Genomic DNA, 21,274 nt, shown 5'->3' with positions numbered 1-21,274 from the left:
TCCTTCTATACCCATTTTGTTGAGAGTCTTAAACATAAAATTGTGTTGTATTTTATCAAAAGCCTTTTCTGCATCTATTGATAAGATCATGTGGTTTTTGTTCTTTGTTTTGTTGATATGGTGTATTACGTTAACCGTTTTGCGTATGTTGAACCATCCTTGAGATTCTGGGATGAATCCCACTTGATCATGATGTATTATTTTTTTAATATGTTGTTGTATTCGGTTTGCCAGTATTTTGTTTAGTATTTTAGCATCTGTATTCATTAGAGATATTGGTCTGTAGTTTTCTTTCTTTGTGCCATCCTTGCCAGGTTTTGGTATGAGGGTTATGTTGGCCTCATAAAATGTGTTTGGAAGTATTGCTTCTTCTTCAATTTTTTGGAAGACTTTGAGTAGAATAGGAACCAAGTCTTCTTTGAATGTTTGATAGAATTCACTAGTATAACCGTCTGGGCCTGGACTTTTATTTTTGGGGAGATTTTTAATAGTTTTTTCTATTTCCTCCCTGCTGATTGGTCTGTTTAGGCTTTCTGCTTCTTCATGACTCAGTCTAGGAAGGTTGTATTGTTCTAGGAATTTATCCATTTCTTCTAGATTGTTGTATTTGATGGCATATAATTTTTCATAGTATTCTACAATAATTCTTTGTATTTCTATGATGTCTGTGGTGATCTCTCCTCTTTCATTTTGGATTTTATTTGAGTCCTGTGTCTTTTTTCCTTGGTGAGTCTTGCCAAGGGTTTGTCAATTTTGTTGATCTTTTCAAAGAACCAGCTCCTTGTTTTATTGATTTTTTCTATAGTTTTTCTGTTCTCTATTTCATTTATTTCTGCTCTGATTTTTATTATCTCCTTTCTTCGGCTGGTTTTGGGTTGTCTTTGTTCTTCTTTTTCTAGTTCCTTAAGGTGTGAAGTTAAGTGGTTTACTTCGGCTCTCTCTTGTTTGTTCATATAGGCCTGAAGTGATATGAACTTTCCTCTTATTACTGCTTTTGCTGCATCCCAGAGATTCTGATATGTCGTATTTTCATTTTCATTTGTCTGTATATATCTTTTGATTTCTGCGCTTATTTCTTCTTTGACCCATTCATTTTTTAGAAGTATGTTGTTTAGTTTCCACATTTTTGTGGGTTTTTCCCCCTCTTTTTTGCAGTTGAATTCTAGTTTCAGGGCTTTATGATCAGAAAATATGCTTGGTACAATTTCAATTTTTCTAAATTTGCTGATATTGTCTTTGTGGCCCAACATATGGTCAATTCTTGAGAATGTTCCATGTACACTAGAGAAAAATGTATACTCTTTCGCTTTGGGATGAAGTGTCCTGTAGATGTCTATCATAACCAGGTGTTCTAGTATTTTGTTTAAGGCCACTATATCTTTATTGATTCTCTGTTTGGATGACTGATCTAGAGCCGTCAGCGATGTATTGAGGTCTCCAAGTATGATTGTATTTTTGTTAGTTTTTGTTTTAAGGTCAATAAGTAGCTGTCTTATATATTTTGGTGCTCCTTGGTTTGGTGCATATATATTAAGGATTGTTATGCCTTCTTGATTCAACTTCCCCTTAATCATTATGAAATGACCATTTTTGTCTCTGAGTACTTTTTCTGTCTTGTAGTCAGCATTATTAGATATGAGTATTGCTACACCTGCTTTTTTTTGGGTGTTGTTTGCTTGGAGTATTGTTTTCCAGCCTTTCACTTTGAATTTGTTTTTATCCTTGTTGCTTAGATGTGTTTCTTGTAGGCAGCATATAGTTGGATTTTCTTTTTTAATCCATTCTGCTACTCTGTGTCTTTTTATTGGTAAGTTTAATCCATTTACATTTAGTGTAATTATTGACACTTGTGGGTTCCCTACTGCCATTTTATAAATTGCTTTCTGTTAGTTTTGTATCTAGTTTGATTCTTCTCTTTTGTTTTTCTATCATTTGTTTTTGTTTGTTTGTGTTCCATACTTCTTTCCTCTGTTGCTACCTTTTTTAAGTCAAGTGTTTTTGTGGTGGTTTTTTTAAGGGTGGTTACCATTAAGTAATGAAAAGGGTACCTACCATATTCATTGTAGTACCCTATCTTATAAGTATTTCTGCACTTCATCATCCTTTGCTACTGTTAATCTCCATCCTCTCCCCCCTTTTTTTCCTTTGTTGTCACAGTTTAAGTTTGGTTTTATTGTGTTCTTGGTGGAGCTGTTACTTGTGGTGTTGTTTTCTTTTGTTCTTTGAATCTGGTTGGAAAACCCCCCTTAGTATTTCCTGGAGTGGGGGCTTTCTGTTGATAAATTCTCTCATCTTTTCTGTATTTGTGAATGTTTTTATATCTCCTTCATACTTGAAGGATAGCTTTGATGGGTATAGTATTCTTGGCTGAAAGTTCCTCTCTTTCAGGGCTTTAAATATTGGGGTCCACTCTCTTCTAGAATGTAGAGTTTCTGCTGAGAAATCTGATGATAATCTAATAGGCCTTCCTTTATATGTTGTATTCTTCTTTTCCCTGGCTGCCTTGAGAATTTTTTCTTTGTCATTGGTTTGTGTCATCTTTATTATGATGTGCCTTGGAGTGGGTTTGTTGGGGTTAAGAAAACTTGGTGTTCTGTTTGCTTCTTGAATTTGAGGCTTTAGTTCCTTCCACAGGCTTGGGAAGTTCTCGTCTATTATTTGTTTGAGTATATTCTCCATTCCATTTTCTTTCTCTTCTCCCTCTGATATACCTATTATTCTTATGTTATTCTTTCTGATGGAGTCAGACAATTCCTGTAGGGCTTTCTCGTTTTTTATTATTTTTGAGTCTCTTTCTTCTTCTCTCTGTTGTGCCTCAAGTTGTTTGTCTTCTATTTCACTAATCCTATCTTCAATCTGGGCTGTTCTGTTAGCTAAGCTTGTTACCTCGTTTTTCAGCTCGTGAATTGAGTTTTTCATTTCTGTTTGATTTGTTTTTATAGTTTCAATTTCCTTGGTAATATATTCTTTGTGTTCACTGAGTTGTTTTCTGATCTCCCTATATTGCCTTTCTGTGTTTTCTTGTATATCTCTGAGTATTTTTAAGATTTCTATTTTAAATTCTCTGTCATTTAGCTCCAAGGCTTCCAATATGTTAAGTCTTTTCTCCATAGATTTTTCCATATCTATTTGTGTTACCTCTCTTTCTTTTGTATCCATAATATTCGATTTCCTCTTTCTTATCGGCATCTGAGGGTGGTCTTATTGATAGCACTAATTAGAATTAATAAAGAGTAAAAAGAAAAAAAAAAAAAAGGGTAAAACACCCCACAAAAAAAAACCAGTAATAATTTATTATTTCCCCCTTTTTTTTCTCTCTTCTCTTTCTCTCCTCTCCCCTCCTCAGGGAAATATCGTGCCTATAATGGAGGGCCTGATTTGGGGTGAAGAGTTCAAGGGGCAAAAAAAAGGGAGTAGGGACCTACTAAATGCAAAAAAAAAAAAAAAAAAAAAAAGGAAGAAAATCTTAGACAAGCATAAGATGATTTGCTTGTAAGTGATGGTCAACTAAGAGATATAATGAGAGGGATAAGAGGGAATCAGAAAAAAGGACCAAAAAAGAATAATAAAGAAGAAAAAATAAAAATAATAAGTAAAAATCTGTTGTATTAAGTGGAGCGAAGACTAAATACAATGGAGACCTTGGGTTGGGAGGACCCAAAATGCCACAAAAATAAACAAACAAGAGAAAAAAAAATAAAAACAAAAGCAAAAAAGAGAAATAAAGCCAAAAAAAAGCCTTGAGTCCCAAATTAACTAATTTGTTCGTGATTGAGGATTATATGGGAGGAAAGTAAAATGAGAAAAGAAAAAACGAATAGAAAGGAAAAAATAAGAAAAAGAGAAAAACGAAGGAAGAAATAAAATAGGAGGAGAAAAAAACAAAATAAAGCAAGACAAAAAAAAAAAACAAAAAAAAAACAAAAGAGGAGAGAGTGAGAGTTAAGTGTTTTGGAGTATAACCTTAAAGGAGGGTGAGGATGAAGAAGAAAAATAAAATGCAACACTCATGGGTAGTGTAGTTCAAGAAAGGGGAAGCATAAGATGGGCAGAGAATAGAAGGACCGAGGTGGAGGAAATAAAGGCAAAAAGATAGAAGAAACAAACAACAACAACAACAAAAAAAAAATTCGTGGATCAAGTTGTAAAGTCTGTGGGTTTTTCTTGATTTTGAGAGGTTAACTTCTTCCTTTTTCTTTTCTCTCCCTCTTCCTAGTCGGTGACTCTGTACCCCAGGCTCTGCCCCTGTGTCACTCTTAGGTAGGGATTTGCAGTTGATGGGATTCTATGGCAATGTCATATAATTGGCTTTAGTCTTGCTGGAAGTAAAGGCTTGTTGGCATTTGCAGGGTCCAACGATGAGAGAGTTTGCTTTCCTGGATTCTCTCTCCTAGTCCCCCCTTTCTGAATTAGCAGCCTGGTGATCCAGCTATAAGGCTGCAACTGCTTCTGCCTGGGGAGTAAGAGGCTCAAAGAGCTGGGAAATCCCCACTCTATCCCCACTCAGTGCAAGGCTTTGGGAAAGGCTCTGAGAGTCAGGGCCTCCAGTGTAATCAGGCGGGGGTGGGAGTCAATTGTTGTCAAGGTGACTGTTCAGCGCCTATCATTTAGTTGGACCTCTCAACCCAGGCTTTCCACACTTTGTAGCCTGTTTTTGCAGGGAAGAAGAGGCACTAGTCTCTGCTTACGACTAGTGTAGTATAGACCTTATTATCTGCCAAGTCCTTCTTGTTAGCGTTTATCCCTGAATATGGAGGCTCTATCAATCAGAAGTTGCCCCCGCCCCTTTAGCGAGAGGCACTAAAAAATATCACACCTCTTGTCTTGGATCGCTGAACTGAGAGAGATCTTATCAATTAGAACCGAGGGTGCGCAGATTTTATGGTTAAGCTAATTTCAGTGATTGGGTCGCAGCTGTGTTTCCGAAGGTATTTTAGGCTGCCTGCGCGCGCCCCTCCCCCAACGCTTGATTGTTAGCTTGAATGGCTGGGTGAGGTGCCCCGCCCACGGAGAGAATCTCCCAAGCCTCTCCCGCTCGCCCCGCCGCTGGCGGCTGGACCGCACCAGGCGCAGGATAATGGAGCCCCCTGGGTGTGCGGGCCAGCAGGGCGCCCTGGGCGCGTGGAATGCCCAAGGCACGTGCGCAAATGGGGCGCTCCGGGCACCGGTGGCCGGCGACCCCCACTCGCAGTGTGCGGGCCGCTGGGAACGTCAGCGGTGCTCAACCGGACCGGGCGCGCGTGCGGCGGCTCGTGGCGGCCGCTCGCGGCGGCAGTTCCCGATGGCCGCTCGCGGTTCCCAAGTATATGGGCTGACTCACCGCAGGCGCACTCCCTCGTGGCTTGAATGAGCGTCGCTGCTGTGGTAGCTTCCTCCACACCCTCGTCTCTCAGATTCAAGTGATAACAGTCCTTTTGCTTTCAGTTTGTGTGGAACTCCGGAATGCTCCGAGGATAAATTTTTCTGTTTCTAGTTGATAAATTTGTTGTGATTTAGGGGAGAGCTGTCGGACCGCGCTTCTCACGGCGCCATTTCCGTGACGTCACTCAGATGATTAATTTTTAAAGTCTATCTCCTGAGTGTGTGTGGGGGGGTGGCCTTTGATGTATATTTGGCCTTATCTCAGATATTTTATCCAATGCTGATTAGTCAGACTGGCTGCTAACGAGCTTGGGTGAATAGCAGACCATTTGCTCTCCTGTCTTCTAGTCGGGTTCTGGTTTTTATAAAGAACTATCGGCAGCATTGCACATCTTGTTATAGGGGTTTCCCCAATGGAATTCCTTCGCCTGGCTTTCTGCTTGATTTTTTTGATTACCATCCCTGCTTTGGGAGAGAGGTAATGTGATTGATTCTCTTGTGGAGAAGAGAAGCAATCCTGCAACAATAATGGTCAGCCCATGTTTTGGTGAGTTTTAGTTCAGTAAAATTCACCCTGGTGCCTGGCCATCTATGTATATGTAGCCAGTTTGAGAACTGGTTATTTCTGTCTGAAGGTCTGGCTGCACTTGGTGTTCAGGGTTCCACAATGTCTAATTCTGTTTATTTCAGTGTGGTAACAGACCCAGGGAGAAACTTAGAAGTGTGGGCTTCCTTATTTTCCTCTAGCCTATTAGAGAAAAGAATAGCTTTGCTGATGTCATTGACCTACAGACCTCTCCCCTTTTCTTGCAGCCCTCTGGTGTTGGGGAGCGCACTACATTCTGAGGCCTCGCAGGGCAGCCCTGCTGAGTGGGGCAGGCTTGAAAAGCATCAGACTTGGACGGCAGAATGCCTTAGCTGGACCCATGAGCTGCACTGCTGCTCACTGTGCTGCCTGTGGTGTTACCATGTGGCTCACTCTTCTCTCTTTCTGGGCACATGTAGGTCTGAACAGCCTAGATCCCTGTGGCTGAGGGGGGCATGTGAGTAGTTCTGGCCAGGGAGCTGTTGAGTGGCAGTGATGTGAGTCACTTCTAGGTGGGAGCATTTCATTACCAATTTGTCACACACACACACACACACACACACACTCAAGGTCTCTTTCCCTTTAGCATGACAACTGTCAACGTTAAGATGGTGCCCCCTCCTCTTCCATTAGTCTGGGTCCCTTAGTGAATGTGATGAGCAGAGATTGGGGGTTGTCTGTCACCAGCAGATAACCTAACCTCTTCTGACAGACACAGAACCATTCTCAAAACCTTCTCAGGCTTGACCAGGCGGTGGCGCAGTGAATAGAGTGTCAGACTGGGATGCGGAAGACCCAGGTTCGAGACCCCAAGGTCGCCAGCTTGAGTGCGGGTTCATCTGGCTTGAGCAAAAAAGCTCACCAGCTTGAGCCCAAGGTCACTGGCTCAAGCAAGGGGTTACTCAGTCTGCTGAAGGCCCATGGTCAAGGCACATATGGGAAAGCAATCAATGAACAACTAAGATGTCGCAACGAAAAACTGATGATTGATGCTTCTCATCTCTCTCTGTTCCTGTCTGCCTGTCCCTATCTGTCCCTCTCTCTGACTCTCTGTCTCTGTAAAAAAAACACACACACACACAAAAAAAACCCAAAAAAACAAAAAAAAACCTTCTCAGTATGACGTTCCAACTACCCAAGTCGATCGAACGAGTCATGTGAGAAGAAATTTGTCATTTTCTCTTTGCTTGAATTGAAGTCTGTCTTCCAGTATCTTCCCTCACTGGACCCAGTCACACTCGTTAGAGCTGCACTGCGGTGTTTCAGGGTTGGAAGTTAGCTACCCCAACACCTGAGCCTTTTGGTCTCTCGGCTAAAATCCTTATTTTCTCAGCTGCCTTACTCACAATGCAGAAAACAACTAAAAACTCCTTTCTAATAAATTCTGGTTATAGCTCTCTGGATATTTTTGAATATTTCTGGGTAATCATCATCCAGGAAAGTTCTCAGGGCACCCTTGGACATCTAGCAACTTTCGCATTCATATCTTTAAGATCCCCTAACTTGCATAGGGTGGGTCATGTTTTAAGGTAAAAAGGGTGAGGGATACCGAAAAAGCATTAGAGTCAGTGTGCTGACTATCCCAGGAAGGTCAGAGAACTGCTGGCATTGAAGTGCTAAAGGAATGAGTTACAGTATATGTGTTACTAAAGCGAGTACAGGAACGAGTCCTAAAGACAGAAAATGATGTTTGGAGAATGAGATATTTACGCATTTATTTATTTTTTTATTAAGTGGGAGGTAGGGAGACGAGAGACGGACTCCTGCCTGCATCCCCAACCAGGATCCACCCAGCAAGCCCTCTGTGGGGGTGATGCTCTGCCCATCTGGGGTGCTGCTTTATTGCTCAGCAACTGAGCTACTTTAGTGCTTGAGGTGAAGTCATGGAGCCATCCTCAGTGCTTGGGATCAACTTTGCTTGAACCATTTGAACTTTGACTGCAGGAGGGAAAGAGAGAGAGGAAGAGAGAGAAGGGGAGGAGGAGGAGTGAAGAAGCGGATGGGCACTTCTCCTGTGTGCCCTGACTGGGAATCGAACCCAGGACTTCCAACACGCTGGGCCAACACTCTCACTGCTGAGCCAGCCAGCCAGGGCTGAGGGTGAGGTATTTAAAACTGAAATTTTGAGGAGTTGCAACTATTGGTCATGACAAGTTCAAGGTTCGAACATTGGAGTGAGTAACTGAGGAAATATGAAGCATAAGCTCATTGGAGGAGAGCAGGTTCAAGAATTTATAGTTCTCCATGGCATTATCAGATGACCTATCTTAACTTTTAAATTATCTTGGCCCTGGTCGGTTGGCTCAGTGGTAGAGCATCGGCCTGGCGTGCAGGAGTCCCAGGTTCGATTCCCAGCCAGGGCACACAGGAGAAGCGCCCATCTGCTTCTCCACCCCTCCCCCTCTCCTTCCTCTCTGTCTCTCTCTTCCCCTCCCACAGCCAAGGCTCCATTGGAGCAAAGTTGGCCCAGGTGCTGAGGATGGCTCTGTGGCCTCTGCCTCAGGCACTAGAATGGCTCTGATTGCGGCAGAGCGACGCCCCAAAATGGGCAGAGCATCGCCCCCTGTGGGCGTGCCGGGTGGATCCCGGTCGGGCGCATGCAGGATTCTGTCTGACTGCATCCCCGTTTCCAACTTCGGAAAAATACAAAAAAAAAAAAAAAAAAAAAATCTTCATAAGTTATTCCACTGGTTATTAAATTTTCTCTCACATTTTGGAACATTCATCTTAGTACATGATGGGCCCTGGAGTTTAGAAGACCTCTGTTCAAATCCTAAATTTACTACTTACGGGTCTTGTGACTTTGGGCTCATTGATTCAAATTTTTGAGCCTCACTTCTTCATCTGCAAGATGAAGACACTGGTAATACCTGTCTTTATAGGCTTGTTTGACAATAGAATGAGTTAATATTTTAAAAACAGAAGTCTTTCTGGCACATGGTGGCATTTTGATAATGATAACTATTTTTTATCTCATTATTATTAAATCGGAGAGGCCAAAGTGGCCTGAAGGATTGGAAAGCTGCCACAGTCAACCCTAAAAGGGTTTCCTTATTACATTACATAACATTATACTACATTACATTACATTATGTTATTGCATCCTAGCATTTATTTTCAAGCTAACCACAAAATTAATTTTTCTATCTCAGCAATTTCTAGCACATGGAAGCTTTTCTATCCCATAAATTATTTTGAGAAAGAATAACACACACATGTGTACACATACACACACACCCTAGAATTACACAAATTTGTTTTGCCAATATGGTCAAATTAGATATTCATAAGATAATAAAATACAGCCTTCTATGGACGATGTCTACTGTAGCTGTTAAAAATCCTTCAGGGCTCTGAATGAGAAAAGCTGGAAACTAGAGCATTATCTTTCTAATTTTCTTAAGAGAGAAGTAGTGTGCAACCTCTGTCTCTGCTCTGTTCTTTACAGCCTCTGACATTCACTGATCTTCTTTAACTGTGCATGTCTAGTAGTGAGTAATCGGGACCACGTCAGTGTATGCATTAGACGAGACGCCGGGAGTTCAAGAAAATAGCCAAGCTCTTGAGGTCATCATTACACTTTTCTAGACCAATGATTCTCAATCATCTCAGATCAACCTCACTCTTTCAAAGCAAATGTTTCATAACTCTCCTTGACTGTACTAAAATGAAATCATGTAGACAAAAAATTACCCACATAGTGCCTCAACTGGAATACAAAATAACAATAAAATGAAAGTGATTTATAATAAAACAATATGTATTTCTTAACAGAAATGCTCCTCTACAGTAGAAAACATAATAAAGCAGTCAGATACCTGCACTTGTACATAAATCACCGCGAAATGTGACAACTACTAAAAATGTCCAGTACAGGCGTATTGAGTCAGCAACTCTGGTACCGTAAATGGCATTGTTGGTGATTATTTATTTATTTATTTTCAATTTATTCATTTTTTAGAGAGGAGAGAGAGAGAGACAGAGAGAGGGAGAGAGAGGAAAGACAGAGAGAGAGAAGGGGGAGGAGCTGGAAGCATCAGCTCCCATATGTGCCTTGACCAGGCAAGCCCAGGGTTTCGAACCAGCGACCTCGGCATTTCCAGGTCGACACTTTATCTACTGCGCCACCACAGGTCAGGCTACATTGTTGGTGATTATAGAGAATACTTAATTTGAACAAAATGGCAGCATGATCTCCCCTTCATTTTGTGCATATAAGTCACTATACAAACAATATTTGTTTATATTTCAAAGATATTAAGTTCTAGATTAGCTAAGTATGAACAAATTTTTTATGCACATAAATGGCTGATGGGACACTCTAAAATCATGGAAAATGTGGGATGATGGTTTTGGGTTTTTTGTTTTTGTTTTTATGAGAGATTCATATTGTAATGTCCCTTGTCCTTGTCCTCTTCATAGATGCCTATAGTGTCCCTCCATCATTACCACAACCCAGGGCCCCACAAATATTCAAACAGCCTCTAAGGATGGTATCACTTCTAGATAAGTTGTCTGGGGTGCATACAATTAAAAGGTTTTTAAGTTACTGAGGCCAAAGGTTATCTTAAAAAAAAAAAAGAATTCAGTTGTCCCTCTACAGTCTAGACATGTCACAACACTACTCTGGTCCTGTCACCTCCAATGCCAGTTTTAAAACAACTGATGACTCTTTACTAAACTGGTGATAGAGACTTAGGAGTAGTACTTAGCCCAGCCTCCAGACCTCTCCTGATCTGACCCCTGTTGGCCTCATGTGATGCCCCTCCCCTCGGGCTGCCTGCAGTCCAGTATTGCTGGATTTCTCTCAGCTCATGAGTAAACCCTGTCATCGTCACTGCTGCCCCGCCAGCTCTGGCCCCTGACATTTTCTGCCTTTTTTCAGCCAACTCCTGTTCTTCCTTTAAATTGCAACTCAATTATCACTCCCTGAGGGAAGTGTTCTCTGATCTCCTGTCGGGGACAATGCCACCATGCATCTCTCTTCTCCTAGCCTCCGCGACAGCTGTAATTTTACAGAGAGGCGATGACTGGATTTATGTCTGCTCCGGTAGCCTCTGAGCTCTCAGAGCGGGGGAGCCCTGCTTTCTCCTCTCAGTGACTGAGAGAGTGGATTCCCAAACATCTGTGAGTGAGCACACAAATGACTGAGTAGAGGAAGGTGCGGTCGAATTACAGTGTAGCAAGCCTATCGAGAAGCTGACATTCCTTGGCCAAGCTGGGTGAGTGAGTTTGTTTGTTTTTTAGTCACAGCAGAGCTGAGACCCAACCGAGGAAGAAATGAATGTTCCCAAGTGTGACCTGTCTGGCTAGAGCAGTGTGTTATCCTTCTAGTGGGAAGATGAGAGGGGTTGTGAGTCCGCTGCAAGCTCAGAAGGCAGGGGATTCATCGAAGAGGGAGTTCCTTAGTTGAGCAAGTAATACATAAAATTATTCCTGTAGTTTCATATTCCAGTAATAACCCAGATGAGAAAGTTTCCCATCAGCTTCCACTTCCCTGTTCAAAATATTCATCAGTAACAATTGGTTGTGCTTTCTGAATAGACACAGAGATATCACACATACCTCTCCATTTCTCCCTGTTATTATTTTCTTTCAAACTCTTGTGGTATCGTATTATGTGTATCGATCTTTGATTTTTCTCATTTAATCATGTGTCTTGGAAATACTTTATTAATATTTTACTCTTTTTATAATTTTAATACTCATATATTCAAAGATATATGTATAATGTGCATAAATTCTTTTTATTTTAAAAATACAATATCTTAACTGTAACAAAAGCTGCTGAGAGAAATGAAAAAATACCTCTGTATCCATGATCCAGCTTGAGATATAAAATATTACAAATGGTTACCGTTGAAAAGTTCCTCTCGCCTGACCTGTGGCGGTGCAGTGGAAAGAGCGATGGCCTAGAATGCTGGGGCTGCTGGTTCAAAACCCCAGCTTGCTCAGGAAAGGCACATATAAGGAGCCACTATGAGTTGATGCTTCCCTTTCTTTCTCTCTCTCTCTCTCATATCAATAAAAATCTTTTCTTAAAAGAATAAGAAGCTCCTTTCTTTCTGCCTCCAATCCACAATCACTTCCTTTGTTCATTTTTTATGAACCCAATGTATGTCTTTATATTTTTATTATATGAATATGGATCCTTTCTCATTCTTTTAAAAATCTGCATAATATCTAAGTGTATCAAAGTGCCATGGTTTAATTCATCACTCCCAGACTGGTGGACATTTATACTGTTTGCACATGTTCAGTCTGGTATTACCCAGTGTGATGACAAGTCATCTCAAGAGCGGTGAGTAGGGAAGTGATATGGTCCAACCTAAGCATTCTACAAAGTTCATCCTTTCTACTGCGCGAAGAGTGGATAGGATATAGCAGTGGTTTTCAGCCGTTTTATTCTTGGCAACCAGTAAAAATAGGAGAATTATCCAGGGGGACCCCTAAGGCAGAAGTTGATCTGAGCATAAGCAAATTCAACTAAGGTCATCAGGTCTTTAGTCCTCATACAACATCAGGATGTATATTACAATATTATCACAAGAGGACTGTAATAACTGCGTATGGGGCCAGGTGGGTACTGAAAATATCGGGGGGAACACTTTGTAAAGTGTATGATTGTCTAATCGCTGTGCTGCGCACCTGAAACTAAATCACAATAATACTGAATGTAAATTGTAACTTAAAAAATTTAATTTAAAAAAATGATAAACTAAATAATGACTTAGGTCAAGGAGAAGAAGGGATGGAGTAAGGTGCCTGGTTTCTGGCTCGGTCAACACGAGAGATTCCGCTTTCCACTTAGTGAGAAAATCCAGAGAGAAGAATGACTCCCAGTTACGTAGGTTCCGGGTAGTAGGCTCTCAGAGGTCTTAGTGTCTCTGTTCAATATTGTCCTTTAGCTCAAACTTATCTCTGGTTCCCAAAGAGCGGAGGTCATCAAACTCCTTTTGGAAAAGTGTCAGAGAGTTAACAGTTTCAGCTTATGTAAACTATACTGTCCAGTCTCTGCTGTAATCACTCAGCTATGCCTTCGTAGTGGGAAGCAGCCATAGAAAATATATAAGCCATTGAGTGTGACTGTTCCAACGGACTTTTATTTACAAAAACAGGCAGTGGGCCGGTTTTGGCCCATTGGTGATGTTTGGCAGTTTCCACACTAGAGCAACGTTAAGCAGTTTCTTCAGGCATCTGAGCGTAAGATTTCTCATACTGTCAGCAGCAGAGGTGAGAAGAGAAATAACAATACTCCACAATCGCAAGCCAGGGCCCTAGCAAAGTACGCAGAGTTGACTTCATTAGCTATTGGCCCAGAGACAGAGGCTGCCTATAGCAAAGGAATGGGGAGCAGGTTGTTATCAGAGTACAGGAAATTCCGCTTTTCCTTGAGCCTTTATCCTTGGGGTAAATGATTGACCACACTGGAGAGGCCCCGTGTGGTCCCCGTTTTCCCCTGGCCTGGATTTCTCAAAACCACAAGAGTAATTTCAAGGAAAGGATCAGCCAAATACTGTAAGCACACCACATGTTTTATTCCAGAAGAAACTGTTTCTTATCTGATGACCATTTCGGTCCCCTGAACAATTGTGGGTACAGGGATGTTGGCAAAAACAAACCAGCGACCCTACTCTGAATCTGCATATAAAGAAAAAAATATTGTAAACATAAGAAATATCTATCTCTGGAACTGTTTGCTCAGCTTCAGTTATGAAAGGCTGGATTTTCTCAAAGTGAGACACACCTCAAAGGTATAATTTACTGGCACTATCCCTGAGCGTTTGATTTCCAAGGAGGACGGGCGCTGTGGTCATTAGCACACTGTGAGGCAGCACGAGCCTTTCCAAATGGAGATCTCAGCTTGTCACATCAGTTGGGGCTTGGCTTTCTGCTCAGGAATGGCCTCAGAGAACAGTGTCTTTGATCCTGATTTGCTTTGTATTCCTTGCAGCTTTTAACTTCATTATATGCTATACAGACAGGTCCTCTGTGAGCTTTGAAGTTTTTCTCCTATCTAATATGTGTGATCTTTGAGGCCCCGGAAGAGTCTATTAAAAGCTTGCCATAAGAATTTTCCTCCACGTGTTTACATTTGAAAAGTACCTGACCTCATCAGTTGTGTACCAGCCTGCGCCCCCCTCCCCCAGTAAGGTCTTCAAAGACAATTAAAAAAAAAACTCTTTTAGAACTGCATAAAAACTCCATTATGCAATATTTCCATCCTCTAAGGATTTCTTTTATTCCTTTACAATTTTCTATAGCTAGCATATTTTTACAAGGCATATAAAGATAGCATCAGCATTTTGGATACAAGTTTCTAGACAAAAGGTAAAATTTTAGTATGTCTTTTTTTTTTAAAGGAAATTTATTCAATTTCAAATGAGCACGTTTAAAATGTAATGGGAAAGACATTGAACTTGCAATTGGAATGTGCAGGTCTAATCCCAGCTCCACTACTTGGTAGTTGTAGGATCTTATGTCTCCTATTCATGCTGAGCATCCAATTCTTCTGAAAAAGGGGCATCATGATATTAAATTACATGGTAATCGTGCAAATGAAATGAGCCAACATCAAAAATATCCTTAGTGACTTGTTTGCCACATGGTAGGTGCTTGATAAATCAATGTCAAAATCTACTCACTGTTAAGCAGGAAGCTCCAAATATAGGAGCAAAAGAAAGTAATAAGCAATGGAGAAATGGGGGTTAGGGTCAAGGGCCTCCTTTATAATGCACTAGGTCAGTGTCTTCAAAGTGAGGTCGCCAGATCAGTAGCATCAGGATCACCTAAAAACTTGTTAGAATACAAACTTTGGCCCTGGCTGGTGGCTCAGTGGATAGAGTGTCAGCCCAGTGAATGGACATCTGGATTTGATTCCTAGTCAGGGCACACAAGAGAAGCAAACATCTTCTTCTCTCCTCCTCCCTCTCCCTCTTTCTTCCCTCTTCCCCTTCCACAGCCAGTGGCTTGATTGGCTCAAGCATTGCCCTGGATGCTGAGGATGGCTCCATTGGAGCACGTCAGCCTCGCATGCTAAAAATAGCTCGGTACTCGAGCATCGGCTCCAGATGAGGTTGCTGGGTGGATGCCGGTTGGGGCGCATACAGGAGTCTGTCTCACTATCTACCCTTCTCTCACCTAAAAAAAATGCAAACTCTGGGGCCCCGTCCCAGATGTACTGAAACATGGGCAGGTCCAGTGGTCTGTGTTTTAGTCAGTGTTTCCTGATTACCTAAGGTTTCCCTGGAACCTGGTAATTCTCTATCACACCATCAGGTCAATGCCCTGCTTGACTCATGAACCAGCAGCATAAGCATCACTGAGGCTTGTGAGTCTTGTGAGAAATGCAGAACCCCAGACTCCATCCCAGCCCAAAAGAATCAGAATCTGCATTTTACCAATATCCCCAATAAATTCCGATGAACATTTGAGTTTGAGATATGGTGACTTTGCTCCGCTTGCTTATTGTCTGTCTTTTCAGTAGTGTGAACTCCATCAAGGTGGGGACTTTGTCCACCTTTTTCATTGTGGTATCCCAGTACTTAGCACACATCTTGACAATATAGTTGGCAATCAATACATACTTGATAAATGAGAGATCTGATCTGATTTCCTCAATTGACCCATGAAGAAACTGAGGCGCAGAAAAGGCCAGTGACATTTTGAAATTACATAGCTGTTATAGAAAACCAGTGGCGGAAAATAAAAAAGGTAAGAAAAGTATTTTTGACTCCTAAGGGAATCTATTGTGGGTATGTGTGTGATCTTGAAACCAGTGGTTCTGGGTGCTATAACAAAGCATAACCTAAAATTTCCTTAGCTTCTAATATTTTGACTTCTAATATTAATCATGACAATTGCTTATTTATAATATACTTTCTCATTTATGGCCCACTTCCACAATACTAACTGATGTGGAAATTTACCCGGAATTATTGTTGTGGGTTTTCTTTTATTAAGAACAGAGAAAATGAAAAACAGAGCCAGCAATTTTGTGGAGTTTTTTTTATTAACGGATCAAGAGATCACTGAAAAGGCAAATAAAAAGAAGGAAAAGTAAAATTTCCCATAAGAGTAACTGTCAGAAGAACCCGTTTAGTGGGATAGGCAGAGCCCCTTGGTCAGGTGGGAGCTGTCTGGGAGTGGTAGACAGTGTGCTTGGGGGGAGGCAGAGGTATCCCAGGGGTCCAACATGGATTTAGCAGAGGTGCTTTCTAATTTATTTTAATTATCATTCCTGGACTTAGCATTTAGTTCGATGGACAGTTCTGCCTAATTAGAAAAGTTCCTTCTATGGTTAAGTTTTCCTTGTCACTCACAGTTTAAAGTTTAGCTATTTCTAGCTCCTAATTGGCATGCCACAAATGAACCATAACATTGAACTTGGGGCTCTCTGACCCTGACATTCCACTTGAAATATACCTTCCCTGGAGCCAGGGATGTTCACCACAGACTCTGAATCTGGCTTTTAATTCTGCAAGAAGAAAGGCAGTGCAGGGGAGATGGTTCCAATGGTGAGGCTTTGTTCCTGGACAGTCTGTGTTCTAAGGATATGTTCAGACCATTGTCCAGAGACAAGGAAAAGACCTAAAATTAGCCAGTCTCACCTGCCTCCAATCTAGGAGCCCTATAAACTATCCTGATATATAATCATCATCTGTGTATTCTTTTTTATTGTGATAAATTATATATAACATAAAATTTATCATTAAACATAAAATAAGCATTTTAAATGTACAGTTCAGTGACAATAAGTATATTCATAGAGGTGCACAACCATCACCACTATTCATTTCCAGAATTTTTCCATTTTTAAAACGGAAACTCTGAACTCATTAAATAATTCCCCGTTCCCTCCACCAGCCCCTGCTAAACACTATTCTACTTTCTCTACAAATTCACCTATTCTAGGCTCCTCGTATAAATGGAATCATACTATATTTGTCTTCTTGTTCTTGGTTTATTTCACTTAGCACAATGTTTTCAAGATTTAATCCATGTTATAACATGTATCAGAAATTTATGACTGAATAAAATTCCATAGTCTATATATACCACATTCTGTTTATCTGTGAGCTGTTTCCACCTTTTGGCTATTGTGAATACTGGTTTTACGAACATAGGGTTGTATGTATCTATTTCTGTCCCAGCTTTCAATTCTTTGGAGTATGCTGGATCCTATGGTCAATCGATATTTAGCCTTTTGAGAAACCATCATACTATTTTCCATAATAGCTGCACCATTTTACATTCCCACCAGTAATCCACAAAAGCTCCAATTTCTCCACATTCTCATCTACACTTGTTACTTTTCACTTTTGTTTTGTTTGCTTTGTTTTCACACCAGCCACCCTAATGGGTGTGAAGTGGTTGGTATCTCAATAGACATGGGGCTTTCTTTAAACACTTCCTGAGCCCGCAGCTCAAAACAACACCAGGAAGCTATTACGGGGCATCCTTGGCTGTTACAAGCTCTTATTAGCCATTTCAATATTGCCTTCCTCTAGCAGTGACTGTTGACCTTGGTTGCATATCGGAATCACTTAGAAACTTGAACATTTTCCAATATTTAGGCTGCAACCCAGGCTAATTAAATCAGCATCTTGGAGGGTGGGGCCCTAACATCAGCACTTCTAAGGCTACTGGGGTCATTTCCACACGCAGCCAAAGCTCAGAAACAGCTCAGCTCAAAGCCTGCTCACCCATCCTGCTTCCGTCTACAACCTGCAGGGTGGAGAGTGTGACAAACCTCTCACCGAGCCTTCTCTGATGAGAAAGCACTCCATCCTTCTCTAGCAGCCGCGTCCTGCTTTCCCTCCTAGAGTTTTTGCTATTGTGTGTATTACCAGCTGACACTTTGCATAAATCCTTTTATCTGTACATTGCCTGCTCTCTTTGTGGCTTATTTCTGCTTTCCTGGGACATACAACAATGCCTAGCGTGGAGAAGGTGCTCAGAAAGCATTTTTGAATGAACACATGCACAAATCTACTCTTATTTCAAATGACAGCCCTTCAGAGAGTGAAAAGCAGCTTTTGTGTCTCATACTGGGTCTTCTCTAGGTAAAATCATCTCTGTACTTTCAATCGGTTTTCAAAGACATTGAAGGAGAAACCTCACCATTATGAATACAATATGTCTTTCTTTCACTCATTAAGCAAATAATTGAGCATCCTATGTACTTCACATCCCTGTACACCAGGGGTAGTCAACCTTTTTATAACTACCGCCCACTGTTGTATCTCTGTTAGTAGTAACATTTTCTAACCGCCCACTGGTTCCACAATAATGCTAATTTATAAAGTAGCGAAGTAACTTACTTTATAAAATTTATAAAGCAGAGTTACAGCAAGTTAAAGCATATAATACTAATTACTTACTAAGTACTTTATGTTGGATTTTCGCTAAGTTTGGCAGAATAAGTCTTTATAAAACAACTTACTGTAGTTAAATCTATCTTTTTTTTTTTTTTTTTTTTTTTTTTTTCTTTTCATTTTTCTGAAGCTGGAAACAGGGAGAGACAGTCAGACAGACTCCCGCATGCGCCCGACCGGGATCCACCCGGTACGCCCACCAGGGGCGGTGCTCTGCCCCCCAGGGGGCGATGCTCTGCCCATCCTGGGCGTCGCCATATTGCGACCAGAGCCACTCTAGTGCCTGAGGCAGAGGCCACAGAGCCATGCCCAGCGCCCGGGCCATCTTTGCTCCAATGGAACCTTGGCTGCGGGAGGGGAAGAGAGAGACAGAGAGGAAAGCGCGGCGGAGGGGTGGAGAAGCAAATGGGCGCTTCTCCTATGTGCCCTGGCCGGGAATCGAACCCAGGTCCTCCGCACGCTAGGCCGACGCTCTACCGCTGAGCCAACCGGCCAGGGCTAAATCTATCTTTTTATTTATACTTTGGTTGCTCTGCTACCGCCCACCATGAAAGCTGGAACGCCCCCTAGTGGGCGGTAGGGACCAGGTTGACTCCCACTGCTGTACACTATACATAGAGTAGACTGTGCCTGGCGCTGGGAGTTGTGCCGGGAGGGATGTGACGTCAGTCTGTGTGTGTGTGGGGGGGGCACAGACAAAAATCAATAACAGAAGTCATTTCAAATAACAATTAGGGCTAGAAAGAAAATGGAAAACGTTGGCTGTGGCACGCTAGGTGGGGGTTACCTTGAACCCGAGAACTGAAAGATAGGAAGACACACTCCAGAAAGGGGGCACAGCTGGTACAGAGGCCTGGAGGGGTGAACAGGTTTCAGAGAACAAGGTAAAAACCACTCTCACGGCCTTTGTTAGACACTTTACCTCAATTAACATGGCCTAAGGTCAACTTAGTTTTGGGTAGCCACCTCATTCTATGAAGGCCTTTTTCCTCATTGAATTAAATCTTCCCTGTCCAATATTCGTACTGTCGATAGTCGGAATTTAGGTGTGGAAGGGTGATTTAGCTGAACGTACCTCGAATATCTTTTCCTCTGAACCCTAGACATCAATTAGTCAGTTAAGATAAACACTTGCTGGCAGAGTGGAGGAGCAATGTGGTTCTTTGATCACTGTACTAGCGGCTGCTTATTCTAATCATCACCTTGTCTTTTGTGTCAGGCCTGATGGGAGAGTTTTGGAGAAGGCGAGAGCCAGGACTTGGTGGGCTGCTGCTGTTTGGGCCCAGCATCCATCTTGGTTTTCAGTCAAAGGAGCTCAGTAAAGACATTTCTTGATTCTTGGGACCCTGTTGTCCCAGTAGTGGGCCGTCAGGGCAAACTCGTACTGGGTCTTCTCTAGGTAAAATCATCTCTGTACTTTCAATCGGTTTTCAAAGCCTCTTCCAGACAAGCCACCAAAAGGCTCTGACAACTCAGTTTCTCTCCCTGGGCCTTGTATTGAAATGTGGAGTTTGGATCTGAGAATTTTAAGCTCCTTTGAAACTTCATTTAAGAAGAACATGTTATTACTGTAGTGGAAATACAACTTTTTTTCTGTAGCTTCTTAATAATCAGCAGACATTATGTTTTTATTAATAGGGGACACTCACTTCCAAGTTAATAAAACAAAACGGTTTATGCTGGGACAGCAGGATTTATAGAATCAAATCAGCTGCCGAAATATACAAGAACACAGATTTGAACTGTTATGTTGGGTAACGAGAGAAGTGTGGTTTGGGGCAGTGAGATGAGTTCCTAAGTTTATTGATTGGCTGCTAACTTTCCCATGGACTTTGTAGACTCTTGAGACCACTTGGTCCAGGTCAATTATATAAAAACAATTGTCAAGCCATGACCTGTTCCCAGGACAGGGCACCTGTATACACAGCATAGGCATGGGCCGTGCTGGCGTCCTGAAAACAGGGTGGCCTTTGTGTTTATGCAGACCCTGGTTCAAGTTACTGTCATCCATCCATTCAATGTCATCTCTCCTTCATCCCATAAATGCAAATGACACATTGAAATTGAATTTATCGACAGATAAAATATATGAGATCTCTGCCTCATGAAGGTGGGTAGGTGCACAAAACAGGAATCACATACAATTCTTTTTTAATTTATTGATTGATTTTAGAGAGAGGGGAGGGAAGTGAGAGAGAGAAACATCGACCTGTTGTCGTACCACTTATTTATTCGTTCATTGGTTGACTCTAGTATGTGCCCTGACCAAGAACTGAACCTGCGATCTTAGTGTATCAAGACGATGTTGTGACTAACTGAACTGCCTGGACAGGGCCAGCCGAATACATTTCTGAGCACAAGCCAGAGAAGAGCTCCGAAGGAAAGTCACACCTTCTCTGATGGAGAATAACTGTGCAACTTCAGGGTTGCTAATTCATGTCTCTGAGCCTCCTCCTTCCCGTTGGGTAAGAGTTCACTCAGATATCATGTAAAGTGACAGGTACAAACAGTGGCATATATCAAGTGCACAGTAAATGTGTGTTGCAGCTGCTGATGGTGAAGTCACCTTCCTGAAACTAAATGAGGAAAAGAAGAGTTTTCTTTCCTGTGTCTCAGTTTCCTTCAGTTCTCTGTGCATGTGTCTGTCCGTCTTCCAGTTCCAAGGAGGGTTTCCGGTCAGTGGAGAAGGTCGTGCTGCTCACATTTCTCTCGGCGGTTATCCTGATGGCCATCCTGGGGAACCTGCTGGTGATGGTGGCCGTGTGCAGGGACAGGCAGCTCAGGTGAGTGTCATGAGGAGCCCTCATGAGGAAGCCTGGGGAGCGTTCTGGGCTCTCCCTGGGCACTTGGGGCCTGAATTCTAATTTCCAGTATAATATATAATTATGAAAGGGGAGGAAAAGCACATGGGAATGATATTTGGAAACAGAGCAAGGAAAAATGATCATAC

At 41.9% G+C, this 21,274-nt stretch overlaps 1 protein-coding gene across 7 annotated transcripts in view; it reads left to right on the top strand.

Moving 5' to 3' along the window:
- The window catches only part of HTR4 (5-hydroxytryptamine receptor 4), a 165,014-nt gene that overhangs the window by 72,708 nt on the left and 71,032 nt on the right, over positions 1 to 21,274 (top strand). For 4 of the 7 annotated variants that reach the window (XM_066272943.1, XM_066272941.1, XM_066272942.1 and 1 more), the window contains exons 1-2: positions 20,652 to 20,789; positions 20,982 to 21,107. In XM_066272943.1, the coding sequence (XP_066129040.1) occupies positions 20,761 to 20,789; positions 20,982 to 21,107 (155 nt within the window). In that variant the 5' untranslated portion in view covers positions 20,652 to 20,760. Of the gene's footprint in view, positions 1 to 20,651; positions 20,790 to 20,981; positions 21,108 to 21,274 lie in introns of those variants that run through there. The other 3 variants (XM_066272938.1, XM_066272939.1, XM_066272940.1) reach the window with 1 other exon arrangement.

This window comes from Saccopteryx bilineata, chromosome 4 (assembly GCF_036850765.1).
Source record: "Saccopteryx bilineata isolate mSacBil1 chromosome 4, mSacBil1_pri_phased_curated, whole genome shotgun sequence".
Classification (NCBI taxonomy): Eukaryota; Metazoa; Chordata; class Mammalia; order Chiroptera; family Emballonuridae; genus Saccopteryx; species Saccopteryx bilineata.
This window is presented reverse-complemented; position numbering and strand designations above follow the sequence as displayed.